At 48.1% G+C, this 14,046-nt stretch overlaps 1 protein-coding gene across 1 annotated transcript in view; it reads right to left on the bottom strand.

The window, feature by feature from the left end:
* Positions 1-1,282: 1,282 nt before the first annotated feature.
* Positions 1,283-14,046, bottom strand: part of Ercc3 (ERCC excision repair 3, TFIIH core complex helicase subunit) — a 28,287-nt gene continuing 15,523 nt past the window's right edge. Inside the window, exons 11-15 of the mRNA XM_021214196.2 lie at positions 10,326-10,422; positions 7,071-7,188; positions 6,009-6,127; positions 4,186-4,338; positions 1,283-1,697 (exon numbers count right to left, since the gene is read on the bottom strand). Of these exons, the coding sequence (XP_021069855.1) occupies positions 1,566-1,697; positions 4,186-4,338; positions 6,009-6,127; positions 7,071-7,188; positions 10,326-10,422 (619 nt within the window). The 3' untranslated portion in view covers positions 1,283-1,565. The remainder of the gene's footprint in view (positions 1,698-4,185; positions 4,339-6,008; positions 6,128-7,070; positions 7,189-10,325; positions 10,423-14,046) is intronic.

Genomic DNA, 14,046 nt, shown 5'->3' with positions numbered 1-14,046 from the left:
AGAGGCAGGTGAATCCCCAGGGCTTTCCAGCTTCCGGGGCTCACTAGGTTTCAGGTTCAGCGAGAGATCCTGTCTCAAAAAAATGAAAGTGGAGTGACTGAGGAAAGATGTATGACATCAATTTCTGACTTGTGCATATGTGCACACATCCACACAAGTACATTTACACACCTTGGGGTAGAAATGACACAGAGGTGAGAACTCTTGCAATCCTGCCTGGCGCCTGGCAGCTTTTGTGTCCCTCGCGTTTAGCAGTGCTGAACCAGAGAGGCACAGGGCAGGAACACTCACGTTGTGCACCCCCCCACCCCCCCACCCCAGGGTCCAGGAATACTGGTCCTCAGCTTTCTTCATCTTCTAGCCCAGAAGACGGTGCCACACGTTGGTTGAGTCTTCCCATCTCAGTTCTCCTAACTAGAAAGGCCATCATAGACAGGTCTGTGGGTGTGTCTTCCAGGTGATCTTAGATCAATCCTAAGCATGCAGTGGTTGGTTTTAGTGTCAACTTGCCTCAGATGCGACGACCTGTGTAGAGATCTGCAGATGACTGCCTCAACAGCCACTCCATGGGTGACACCTGCCTAGATCTCCTGCCATCAGCCTTCGTCACCCTGTGGCTGTGATCTCTTGGCTGCTACCTGAAGCGTTTCTTCTCTGGGCTTCCACCCCTGAGAGGCAGCAGCTCTCCAGGACCTTTCCGTATTTGGATCCAGATTGGGACTGCTAAAGCAGCAAGCCCCGGGGACTGGGCAACCACCCGGATCCCAGCCTCTCATGGGTAAAACACTAAAACCTCCCAGGTTGGTAACATTTCAAAGTCAGCTAACTTAGTAATACAGAGCCCAAATTCCATCTTTAAATAATAAAATATAAGCGAAACAAACATAGGAGAAAGAGCGAACCGAAAGCCACGTTATATACACAGAGGACACATAGGGTAAAAAGTGAGGAACACATAGAAATAAAAAATATATAGGAAGATAAAATCTTAGAAAGGAGGAAAAGCCAGGCCTGACACAACATTATGAGACAAGGAAGCTCCCAAGAGGCCACAGTTTGTTCCCTGTGTGCATCTCCTGCTGGGCACGGGGCTCCCCTTAAGAGCAGTTTGCGTCCACAGTGAGCCTCCCTTGAGAAAACTGCATTTTCATTTGCAAGTGCTCCTCATCTGGAGGTTGACTCTGGGTGAGGGAAGGAAACATGTGTCTACTTCTCTACTTGAAGCTCCAGAGCTCCCCAAATTCCATTGTTTAATTCATTCAATAAAACAAAGACAAATGAAGTATAATTAGTGGTATAATTTTTATATACAGAAATGATCCACTCTTAACAAGTCTGAATAAAAAACAACAGTAGCTTTTCTTTCCTTTTTAAACCTGGGATGCACCCACAAAGGCAGTCAAGGCCTCACAGTGACTGGTTTTCAGCAGTCAGTCAACAGGTACTGCGTTAGAGCAATAGGAAAGGACACAGTCTTGGAGAGAAACCATCACACTGGTGAAGAAAGAAGGCTCTTCTTCAACACTGATCGAGGCAGCCAGTCTTCACCTGAGCACAGGCGGGCATCACTTCCTGAAGCGTTTGAAAAGTGGGTGCACGTGCTTGGTGGAGGCCTTGCTTCGGGAGGAGTGGTACTCCATATACACAGTGTCATCTGCACCCGACAGGGAGCTCATGGTGCCACAGCGCCGAGATGCCTGTGGAGAGAGAGGGAAGCCAGGTTAAGATCATCTCCAAAGGAACGCTCTTACAACACTCAGAATCAAATTCAGCAGTGTGTGTGTGTGTGTGTGTGTGTGTGTGTGTGTGTGTGTGTGTGTGCGTGCGCGCATGCGCGCGCTGCTAGGGATTGAACCCAGTGTATTGCGGCCATCAAGCTAACCCCATCCCCGAGATAGACCGTGTTTAAACGCTCTCAGGCTAGAGAGATGGCCTGGCTGTTAGGTGCAGTGCCTGCTCTTCCAGAGGACTCAGGTTCAATTCCCAGCACCTGCATGGCAGCTCACAACTGCCTCTAACTCCAGCTCCTGGGGATCCAACACTCCCCCCACACACACATAAATGGATAAAACACATGAAAATAAAAATAAATCAATTAATATTTTTGGACTGCTGAGTTGTATTTACAACGCAAGCATAGCATCCTGAGTTTGAAGCCCAGAACCTGCAAAGGCCTTGGTGGAAAAGCACTCCTCCAAGTTGTCCTCTGACTTCCACAAACATGTCCTCTGACACACACACACACACACACACACACACACACACACACACACACACACCACACATCACACATACCCTTCTGACCACGTTCTGTGTCTTAGACACTGCAGATATACTACCTCCCCCGACCCTCACAACAATTATAATCTTAACCTACGAAACTGGAAACTGAGGTACAAGAACTTGACTCAGGCCAACTCTAGCTCATAAGAAAAATGAGACTAGAACATCGCCCAGGCACACTGATGTAACAGGCCAGTACAAGGTCTCCCTAGATGACAACTGCTCAAGGGAACTTATTCTTTCTTCTGTGATTCTAAAGTAAGAATCCAGGGCCTGGTACTCCACATGCAAGGCAGACATTTTGTCACCGAATGATATCCCCAGCCCCTGAACAAATTTTTACAAGTTATCAGGGGGGTCTAGAGAAATGGCTCAGTGGTTAAGAGCACTGACTGCTCTTTCAGAGGTCCTGAGTTCAATTCCCAACAACCACATGGTAGCTCACAACCATCTGTAATGGGATCTGATGCCCTCTACTGGTGTGTCTGAAGACAGCAACAGTGTACTCATATACATACATAGAGTTTTTGTTTGTTTTTAGGAGCTATTAGGGTAGACTGGCTGGAGAGATGGCTCAGCAGTGAAGAGCACTGGCTGCCCTTCCAGAGGACTGTGGTGTGAGGTCTAGTGGCTCAGGACTGTCTGCAACTCCAGTTCCAAGCATCCAGAGCATCCTTCTGGCCTGCGTGGACACAGGCACACATGCGGGCAAAAACACCCATACATATAAAATAAAAAATAATTTAAAAAAAGATAGGGTGGGAGTTTCTTAAAATCTCCTAAGACTTGATACAAGGCTGAACCAATGGGAATCCAGGAAACGCTGGCTTGACTCAGCTCCAAAGCCACGAGCAAGTTCTGAGTGTATGTAAACTGGGCATGGCCAAGACGGCTCCAAAGATGGATGTGGAGCTGGGGGTGCAAGGTGAACACTTTTAATTCCAGCCCATGATAGGCAGAGGCAGGTGGTCTGAGTACTGGGCCAGCCAGTTTCATGCTAACACCCATCTCAAGCCAAACAAAATAAAGCCCAAGGTGAGTGTGAACAGCATCCACAGAAGCAAGGAGAACGGCCCAGAGCAGCTTGCACCTGAGCCAGACAGATGTCGGAGAAACAGGCACCTGACTCATGCCAGGTCACAGCCTGATCTCAGAGGTCACCTTGGCACCCCTGGACTAACGTGCAGATGGCCTGACAAGAGAAAGGTCTTGGCTGCAGGGTACTGGCACTGCTCAAGTGGCAACTACTGCTTCCCTCTGTCTTGTTCTAGCTAATGATCACCTTTCAGCTTTAATACCACTGAGTTTCAGACACTGGAATTCTTGGAACACCTGATTCAATTTCACTTCTCTCCTGAAGGGCCTGACAGTCATAACCTCCTTAGGACGCATTCACTGACTACACTACACGGTCATGTCTGGGGCACAGCAGCCTTCACCAAATACATGTGAAAGGCTGGGCCTTTTTAGAAACCTCTAGGTTTTCAACATACTTAAACTACTTGGAGTTTATCACAGACTCACCCTGAAGGAGGAAAGCAGGGTGAGCCAGCTAACCCCAGACCAACAGATAAAGCACCTCGTAGCTCCAGAGCCTGTACGGGTCTCATCCTGGGCTCCAACATTAGCAGGCTGTCACTATGGGCAAGCAGGACCCCATCGCTGTCACTGTGAGCCCCTCTGTCTTACAATACATTTAAAAGAAACCCACACTAAAAGATAATTGAGTTGTTTCTTCAAAAAAATTCAGTTTTTCCTCGAATCCTACTTGCTTGCATGCTCATAGGCTTGGTGTGTGTGTGCACGCGTGCACATGTGTCTGCACACACGTGTGTATGGCATATCTGTATACATGTGCCCACATACAGTGGATGTCCTACAGGAGAATCTCTCTTTACTCACCTGGCCAGATCTAGAGCCAAACTCTCCAGCCACCACTTCCTCCTCTGCATCCAGGTCGGTGGCTGCCAGCACCTTCTGCAGGAGCTGCTGCTGCTCCTCTTTGGTGGAGAACGCCAGCTCTTCTTCCTCCATGCCGGCTAGCTTTGTGATTACCTACAACAACAACAACAACAACAACAACAACAACAACGACAACAGTAAACCAAGCCCGTTGTTCTCGCCTCCTAATCCCCACAGCACCTGCTCCAGTCACCTCTTCCCACCTTCCTGGTTCACCCAGAGCTAACTGCTAGTTCCGACAGGGACTCAGGACCTCTGAATAAGCACGTCAGATGAGGACTCTGTCGGTTATAAAACAGCTCCTCATATCTTTGTAATTGCACCATGGAGGGAAGGAAAACACGCAAACGCACACACAGGAATTCCAACACACTACCTGGCATCCTGGGCTTCCAGCAAGGAATACTTTATTCACGCAAGAGATCAAGAACTTACTGAACAGGGGCTAGAGATGGTTCAGCAGGTAAGAGCACTGGCTGCTATTCCAGAGGACCTGGATTCAGTTCGCAGCACTCACATAGTGGCTCACAACCACCTGTAACTCCAGTTCCAGGGAATCCAGTATCCTCTTCTGGCCTCTGTGGGCACTAGGCACATGTATAGTACACAGACAAACATGCAAGCAAAACACTCACACACCTAAAGTAAAAAATTAAAAATAATTGACCAGATTTTCTATCAGCAGCAAGATGTGCTAATTTCCTTTCTGTTGCTGTGATAAAGTTCCCTGACCAAAGGCAACTGTCGGGGAGGACTGTCGGGGAGGATGGGTTTATCTGACTTTCATGTCCAGGCTGCAGCCCACTACCGAGGGAAGTCAAGGCAGGAACTCAAGGAAGGAACCTGAAGACAGGCCTGCTTGCACTAACTCTGACTAAGGAACTCACTTCAAAGCTAAAAAGCGTGGCAGGGCTGTTCTAACCAACATGAATAATGAAAATCTCACCCATATTTAAAGAGACCAATGGAAAACGTAGCTCAACAGTGGCTGATTCTGTCCCATTGTGTTAATAGCACACAGACACACATACTAGGTGGACAGTGGTGTCTCCTTTCCTGTTTCTTTTTTTTTTTTTTAAAGATTTATTTATTATATGTAAGTACACTGTAGCTGTCTTCAGACACTCTAGAAGAGGGTGCCACTTGTTACGGATGGTTGTGAGCCACCATGTGATTGCTGGGATTTGAACTCTGGACCTTCGGAAGAGCAGTCGGGTGCTCTTACCCACTGAGCCATCTCACCAGCTCCTTCTTTCCTGTTTCTTTATCATGCAATGTAATATCAACTGATTTAACAGCAGTGGCTAACTGCTGCAAATTTGTAACAGCACACTTAAGTTATGAGACCCAGAAACACTCAGCAATCCTAAGGGACTGCCATCCATTCTAAAAGACATAATGTGTTTGTGGTCACACACGGGATAGCCTGTCATGGCACGTGGAGTTACTCATTAGAACGTAAGCAAAGCATTAAAGTCATGTGAGCTGGAATCAACTAAAAAGCAAGCTGCCGGGCACTCCTGTGAAAAACTTTCTTACAGGCACACATGCAAACACACACACACACACACACACACACACACACACACACACACACACGCCCTCTTCCATAATACATCCTAACTGCAGTTTCCCCTTTAGCACCTCAGAACTCCCAGGCTAGCATAGTGTTACCCAAATGATCATGAAGCCTGCCTGAATGCTGAGACAGGCTGGTGTCTCCACCTCTGTCATAGCTTAACCAGAGGTAAATACATACATACCTTAAAGCTGTAACCTTGATCCACTAAGAATCTCTGTCGCTTGGTAGAATAAGCCATTTCCTGTGTGTCCTGGGACACCAGGGAGTAGAAAAAGGCATTGTATTCCTCTGCGACCATCCCTATAGGAAAACAGGAGAAAAGACAAGAAAATCCACAACGGCTCCTGAGCCACCAGGACCCCAGTGAGAAGCAAGCATTGCAGAGGGCACACTCTTCACCCAGTGTGCAATTACCCTGCCTGCATGGGGGCCCATCAAATTCACCGTCCTATCTGCGAGTCTAGAAAAAGGGCTGAGCTGAGGATCCTGCAGGGCGGCACGGGACTTGCCCTAGCATGCACAAAGGAGGGCCTGGCTTGATCCCCAGCATCCCATTCATAAAAACAAACACACTTAAAAAGAAACAAAGAGGACAAGCAAGATGGTTGAGTGGACACTGGCACATGCTGCTAAGCCTGCTGACCTGAGTGTGATCCTGGGGACCCGCTAAAAGGACAATCAAAGCTGCAGTGATTGATCTGCAGAGGGAAGCAACCGCATAAGCTCCTTTCAGCAATGAGGGGTAATATAATGAGAGCCGCAAGGTCAGGACTGGGTCTGGAGGAGGAAGGGAGAGCACTCACACAGAAAGGCTCCAATCTGTGCTGACAGAAACACGAGGCCCAAGAGGGAAGATGCGGCCTCCCTTAAAGCCCGGAGAAGTAGTTCTGTGAGAGTGGGATCGGAGACCACTGTCATGGAGGTTGGCAGTGTGGAGGCCAAGAGCTCGGCTCCAGACTTGATTCGTATTTAATGCGCATGTCTGCTTGTTTGTGTGAGCATATGCTGTGTGCACCTTCAGATCCCGTGTGGCTGAGTTACTGGTAAACACTGTCATTCAAAGCTACCATGAAGACATGGATCCCTGTGGCATGAGAAGGAATAAGACCTTCCCACCAAGGCCTCCCTGACTCTGAGGCAGAGCAAACTGACTGCACACAGCAGCAGCCTACCCCAGCGGTGTAAGCTATGTGCTGAGATGAGAGGCTGTGGTGGGCGGCCAGCAGAGGAAAGGCAGCCTTACCTTTCTTGGCTCTGAGTACCCGTCCGAGCCTCTGGGCTTCCTGCCGTCTGGAGCCACCATGGGAAGAGATCTGAATGAGGACATTCGCTTCTGGCAAATCAAAGGATGTGTCACCAACCTACAGGAAAAAAAGCAGCTACAAGTTTCGGAGTTTTTATATAGGGAACAGTAAGAACAACAACAAATCAACTAGTCCACAATTTAAAATTTTACATTTCTGTAGTTCTAGGGTAGGATTAGGGCTTCAGACCTGCTCTCACATGGGCTCTCGCACTAAGCTCCCTCCCCACCCGTGCCTGAGAGTCTACAGTAGCTCTGGGGATCATTTATGGAAACACTCCCTCTTCCTCCTCTTAGCAAGGACCCAGCACGGCAGGCAGAGGGGACACAGTGGACCTCAGAATGCCCTCTGCAGAACCCAGCCTCAACTTCTTCCTTTTTGCTACAGCAATGGGTCTGTATAAAAACCTGTCTTACTTGATGCCCACCGAGATGTGCTGTGCCGAAGCACAGGTGGGACAGTGCATGCAAAGCAGGGTCCTGCCACAAAGCCCCTCCCTGCTGACCAGCCCCCAGCTTGCATCTCAGCCTGTAGAGGAGTCCAGCACAAAGCCTTTCTCGCCATGTCACTTTCCCAGCCACAACTCCCAGGCATAGGAATACTCATGTCCTCTAGACTCCAGTCTACCTCACCTGACAGTAAACACCAGCTTCTTAGACTGTGAGGTACAGCATCTGAGGTGACTCGGCAGATGAGGGGCTGGCCTCCAAGCTCAAAGTCCTAAATTCAATCTCTGGGAACCCATGACGCAATTCCCACAAATTGTCCTCTCATCTCCACACACACAACATGGCACACTTGTGTCGCCCCTCCCCCAAATAAATAGATGAGTGTAATTAAACAATCTTGAAGGTTTCTGAATGTTTAATCACATGTATAATCTCACTCCAGCCCTGGTTCTAAACACACAACACATACACTTGGCATATGCTTCCAGCCCTTGCAACACAAACAAATGCTGCTTAAAGCACCTCGGTTGCACATACAAACTTTCTGCTCTTATCTAATGATTTAATTATGACAAAAGAGACTTTTGGAGCTCCCTCTCGCTTCCGGTCTGCACTCACGTAGTCGAGCTCCACCCCATAGTCCTGCCTGTCTCCCAGGAGGTTTGCTCTAACCAGGGATACAGCTGAGATCTCCACCCCAATACACTGCCTGCTGGGACCCCACAGAGCCCAGCAGATGTCAGAGCTCCGTCTCACCTCCACCTGCACTCTCAGATTGGCAATTTGCCCCCGACTCCCACTGCACAGCTTGGCCTACCTCTCAAGGGACCTGCTCTAACCTGGGACACACAGCTCCACCTGCCTTCTGGGACACCCAGGACAGCCAACACCAGAGACAATCAGATGGCGAACAAAGGACAAGTGCAGGAACATAATCAACAGAGGCCAACGCAGCACGGCACTTCAGAACCCAGCTCTCCAACTACAGCAAGCCCTAGATGTCCTAACACACCTGAAGAACAGATTGTGACCTTAAATCCCATCTAATGAAGATGATAGAGGTCTTTGAAGAGGATGTAAATAAGGTGAAGGAATTGAATAAAACGGTGAAAGAACTAAAAATGGAAATAGAAGCAATAAAGAGAAAACAAAATGGAGGCAAACCTGGACATGAAAAAACCTAGGGAAGAGTCAGGAGTCACAGACACAAGCATCACCGACAGAATACAAGAGAGAGGAGAGAACCTCAGATGTACAAAATACCAGAGGAAACTGAGACATCAGTCAAAGAGAATGCCAAGTGGACAACGTTCTTAACCCAAAATATCCAGGAAATTCAGGACACAATGAAAAGGCCAAATCTAACAATAATTATAATAATAATAGAAGAGGGTGAAGATTCCTAGTTCAAAGGGCCAGAAAACATCTTCAACAAAACCATAGAAGAAAACATCCCTAACCTAAAGGAAGAGGTGACCACAAATGTACAAAGAGCCTACAGAACACCAAATAGACTGGGCCAGAAAAGAAAATCCTACTATCGCATGATACTCAAAACACTAAATGCACAGAACAAAGAAAGAATATTAAAAGCTGTAAGAGGAAAAGGCCAAGTAACATATAAAGGCAGACTTATCAGAATTACATCTGACTTCTCACCAGAGACTCTAAAAGCCAGAAGATCCCAGACAGATGTCTTGCAGACCCTAAGAAACCAGAGATGCCAGCCCAGACTACTACACCCAGCAAAACTCTCAATCACCATAGATAGAGAAACCAAGATATTCCATGACAAAACCAAATTTAAACAATATCTATTAGTCCATCCCTACAGAGGCTACCAGAAGGAAAACCCCAACACAAGGAAGGAAACGACACACAATAAAACATAATTAATCATCTCACAACAAACGCAAAAGAATAGAATCACACACACATTACCACCATCAACAACAAAATAACAGGAATGAACAATCATTGGTCACTAATATCTCTCAACATCAATGGACTCAATTCACCAATAAAAGGACATAGGCTAACAGACTGGATACATAAACAGGATCCATCATTCTGCTGCATACAAAAAACACAGACAGACATCACCTCAGCGTAAAGGGCTGGAAAAAGGTTTTCCAAACAAACAGTCCCAAGAAACATTAGAATGGTGTAGCCATTCTAATATCCAATAAAATATGCTTTCAACCAAAGGAAATCAAAAGAGCTAGGGAGGATTCTTCATACCCATCAAAGGAAAAACCAACCAAGATGAAGTCTCAATTCTGAGCTTCTACACCTTAAATGTAACAGCACCCACATTTGGAAAAGAGACTTTACTGGTGACAGTGACATCATGCTCAAGCTGGGCATTGTGGCACTAGCCGCCCACCATCAAGGCACATCAGGGCCCAGGACAGAAAGCTTCCCAAGTGCCCAGCATCTCCAGCTCCAAAAAGGAAGTCTTGTTCAATACCTTCTTTTGCCAGAGTAGAAAACACACGTAGTGTCTTCTGTAAAGGAAATAAAATATAAATCCCTATATTCCAGGGGACGGTGGGACAACCCTGAGAAGCAAGTTGATCTGCAAGGCACAAGAACCCTAAGTTATCTCTCACACGACCCAGAGCTGCTGCTCCTTAACCCTACCCCAGGCACACACACAGGAGACCTTCACATACCGAGCCACCATCCCAGAGCTCAGGTGCACCTCGCAGGCCCCAGGAGGAGTCACCAGGCTGCACCACATACCTTGGAGATGAAGATGGTGTTGATTTTGGGGTTGTGCTTGAAGTTCTGGAGAATCTGCATCCTTTCTCCCTGGGACGTGGGCCCATAGATATAAGGTCTAAAGAGGAGCAGGAAGTTTAGAAACACAAAGAATCACACATGGGCAATTAGAAACTGCTTTTGCTACAAAGTGCTGACTTCTCACCTGGGCCTACAAGGCCACTAAAGCAGGTACACGCTTGGCATCTTTGCCCAAGTTTGTGTCTGTGTCCTTTCCTTAGGGACAGACGCCTGTGTTACTCTGGTTTGAATAGAAATGGCCCCACAGGTACATATGTTTGGATACTTGATCCCCAGTTGGTGAAATCGTTTGAGAAGAATTGGGAAATGTGACCCTGTCAGAGGAGGTGTGTCACTAAGGGCAGGCTCTGAGGCTTCAGAAGACCTCTACCATTCCCAGTGCTCGCTCTCGCTCACTCGTTCTCCCTCCCTCCCTCCCTCCCCTGCCTCCTACTTGAGGAACAAGATGTGAGCTCTCAGCTGTTCCTGCTGCCATGCCTTTGCTCCACCATCATGAGTGCTAACTCTCTGAAACCATTAGCCCCAATGAAATTCTCGTTTCTACACTTCACGGCATCTTATCACCGCAACAGGAAAGTAACTAAGAGAGCCCGGCAGTCACTTAGGTGTCTGCCTACCTGACTTGTCTCATCCCTAGTTCAGGGCGAGGACACACTTGTCCAGCCTTGAGGTGATGGGTGTTATCTTATTATATTTCATAGTCACGTTTGACCAGTATCTCTCAGAAGTCTGTTCTTTTCTAACGACAGACAAAAAGGGAGTGGATCTGGAGGGGAGGGGAGATAGGGAGGGACTGGGAGCAGCAGAGGGAGGTGAAACTGTAATCAAGATATACTGTATGAGAGAAGAATCTATTTTCTATAAATACAAACAAACAAACAAAAACCTCAAAAAAGAAAACCAAACCAAACCCCCACCACCAAAAGGATGAAGGCACCACGTATGTCTGACCTATATCCGTCACTCTGTACTCAAGAGCAAAGCCTTCAGGTAAGACAACAACCCACACACCATAGGAGGACACAGTATGAAGTCTACCAATGAAGACTAGATACACCCTAGAGCTGGTCAGCTTGTAGGAGCCAGACATGCCAGCTATCGACAACTCATCAGACCACCTTGTAGAATACACCCAAACTATTATAAGGATGATGGAGCAGACCTTGGCCAGAACAGCATACTTGTCTCCTGGCCCTAGTGGACCCTGTTTCTCTTGCCAAAGCACACTGATTAAATAAGTCTGTCTCTCCTTTTCACATTCCTCACCTGTCAGGGCTACTGAAGTCTGGCCTTCTGCCCTAAACGTCCAGCTGTAAAGTCCCCAAGAGAGCCCTGCCATGTCAGGACTATCAGAAGAGCCACCGCACTGAATGCCACACACCTCTTCCTCTCACCAACCCCAAGCCCTCACATGCTTCTCTCCTGAGTCTGGGCACAGGCTCACCTGCCTTAGCAATTCCTTCTTTTGTTTCTTTCCTTCTAGGATTTTTCTGGTTGGTTTGGTTGTGCTTAAGACAGGGCTTCATGGGTGTAGCACAGGCTGGCCTAGAAGTTACAATGTAGCCAGACTAGCCTTCCACTCAGATTCTCTTGCCTGACTTCCTGGTACCAAAATTACCCACAAGCATTCCTGGCACTTACTGTTTCTCAGTCAGTCTTGTTTTTTCCTGCTTCAATGCCTGTGGCTCTAGGCAGAATCCTTGATTTCACAAAGACAGTGAGAGCATCCAAGAAACACTGCTGCATCCCAGCCCCAGGCTGACACGGCTGCATCCCAGCCCCAGGCTGACTGCCACTGAGAACGACACTTACAGGCATCCCTTCACCAGCCTCGCTGCTGCCCAGCACTCTCCCCTTTGGTTTTCAGCTTTCCACTCGAGGGCAAAGGCTGATAACCCTGCTGCCCACTTCCCCGTGCAGATAGGAGCCATTCCCTTGCTTTCTGTCTGAGAACACCAATGATAACTACGAAAAGCACTGGTACTCCAGACACACCACTAAGCTGGATATTTCATTACAAATGTAAAAGGCAGACCGCAGGTTCCCAGTTTACACCCCGAAACTGAAGACCAGGAGCCCAGGCTAGCACCCAAAGCCCGGGCCACAGCACACTGCTGCTTCTGTTCTGTGCAGCACTGCCACTGTAGCGTGCCCCTTAGCATGCCTGTGATCAAGTGTCCCATCTGTGGGGAGGCTGTGACAGCTACACATTCAGACAGGTGGCCTTTGGTCTGCCCAGATGTCAGCAGCCTCTCCCTGGCACCATGAGAAGCCAGGACTCTGTAGACCCCTATCATTTTCTATCCAGCATGCTGGGAAAATGGCTGGGAAGACACGTGCACAGGCGGAGTAGGCTTTAGGAGTTTCTTTGACAACTCCTCTGTCATCTGGAAAGCTGCTCATACAGTTGCAGGCCCTTGGATTCTGAGGCTTCCCCTACACAGAAAACGGAACAGAAGGGTGCCAACCCTCCATGAGGAGAACCTGTCCTTTGGAGAACACTTAAGTCACCAGGCACAAGCACTGTCTGTGATAAGTGGTGCAGGTCAACGAGACCAGGAGACAAGAGGTTCAGAGTAGCAAATCCCTTTCCTAAGGTCACACAGCTGGGAATGTGATCTGTCAGACTCCCCTGTTCCCTCTGCCACATAGCCCACCACTCTACTTCGTGGTACTATAGTGAAACACAACCCTTTACTATGAAGACGGGAAAAACAAGACACCTGGAGACTCTCTGCCATGTACCAGGGCTTCTGCCTCAAGCTAAGAATGAAGCCAGGCCCGGAGTCCACAGGATTATTTGAGATACAAGAAAATAAAGTACGTTGGGAAGAAGGGGGATGGGGTGGGTGCTAAGAAAGGGCAACTGGAGAAGGAAGGCAGGTTCCAGGGGGAAACAGGTAACAGGGGAAATGGAGAATTCAAAGATGGAAAACTTTCCCTCCTTCAAACCTGCCTGGTCAAGTGTCCCAAAAACACAATTTGAGACTGGGCAACGGAGGCTCCAACTCGAGAAAGCGGCTGGGGAGACTAATTATAAGCCAGGGGCATGGCTAACTCCAGTCAGGCAGAAGAGAGTCAGAGAATGATGTGCATGAGGCTAACAGGAAAGGAAAAGGAACTGGAGTTCCCATGATGTCAGTGAGAGGGACTCGATGCTAACAAACCGAGGTTGGAGAATTAATATACAGGAAACCAAAGCAAGGGAAATTTCCAGGAAAACCAAAATCTAAAGGAACTGTAATCACAGTCTACTGTAAAGCTGCCTGGACCACAGTGGCACTGTCAGACCACGGAACACTGCCTAGTAGCTAACCCACAGCTCGGACCATCATCATGTGAGGAGGAGTGGCCAGTACAGGTGAGAAAGCAAAACCTCAGCTCCCACACACAGTAGGGCGTTAACAGGCTTTCTACAGTGACAACCCAAAAACTGTCACAAAGCTACCAGCTAAAGAGTAAAAGGTAAATAAAAACGAGTGGCCCATTCTAGGGAACCAGGTAGGCAAACAGGTACAGGGAGCTGCTCACCGTCACAACAGACCACGTCCCTGAAACACGAGCCCAACCACACCTGCCGTCCCTTATGCTGATGCTGTCAGGTGTGTGGTCACTGTGCTGAGAAAAGCAAGTACACCCGACACCAGCCTCTCCACCTCCA

This window comes from Mus pahari, chromosome 15 (genome assembly GCF_900095145.1).
Source record: "Mus pahari chromosome 15, PAHARI_EIJ_v1.1, whole genome shotgun sequence".
Taxonomy (NCBI): Eukaryota; Metazoa; Chordata; class Mammalia; order Rodentia; family Muridae; genus Mus; species Mus pahari.
This window is presented reverse-complemented; position numbering and strand designations above follow the sequence as displayed.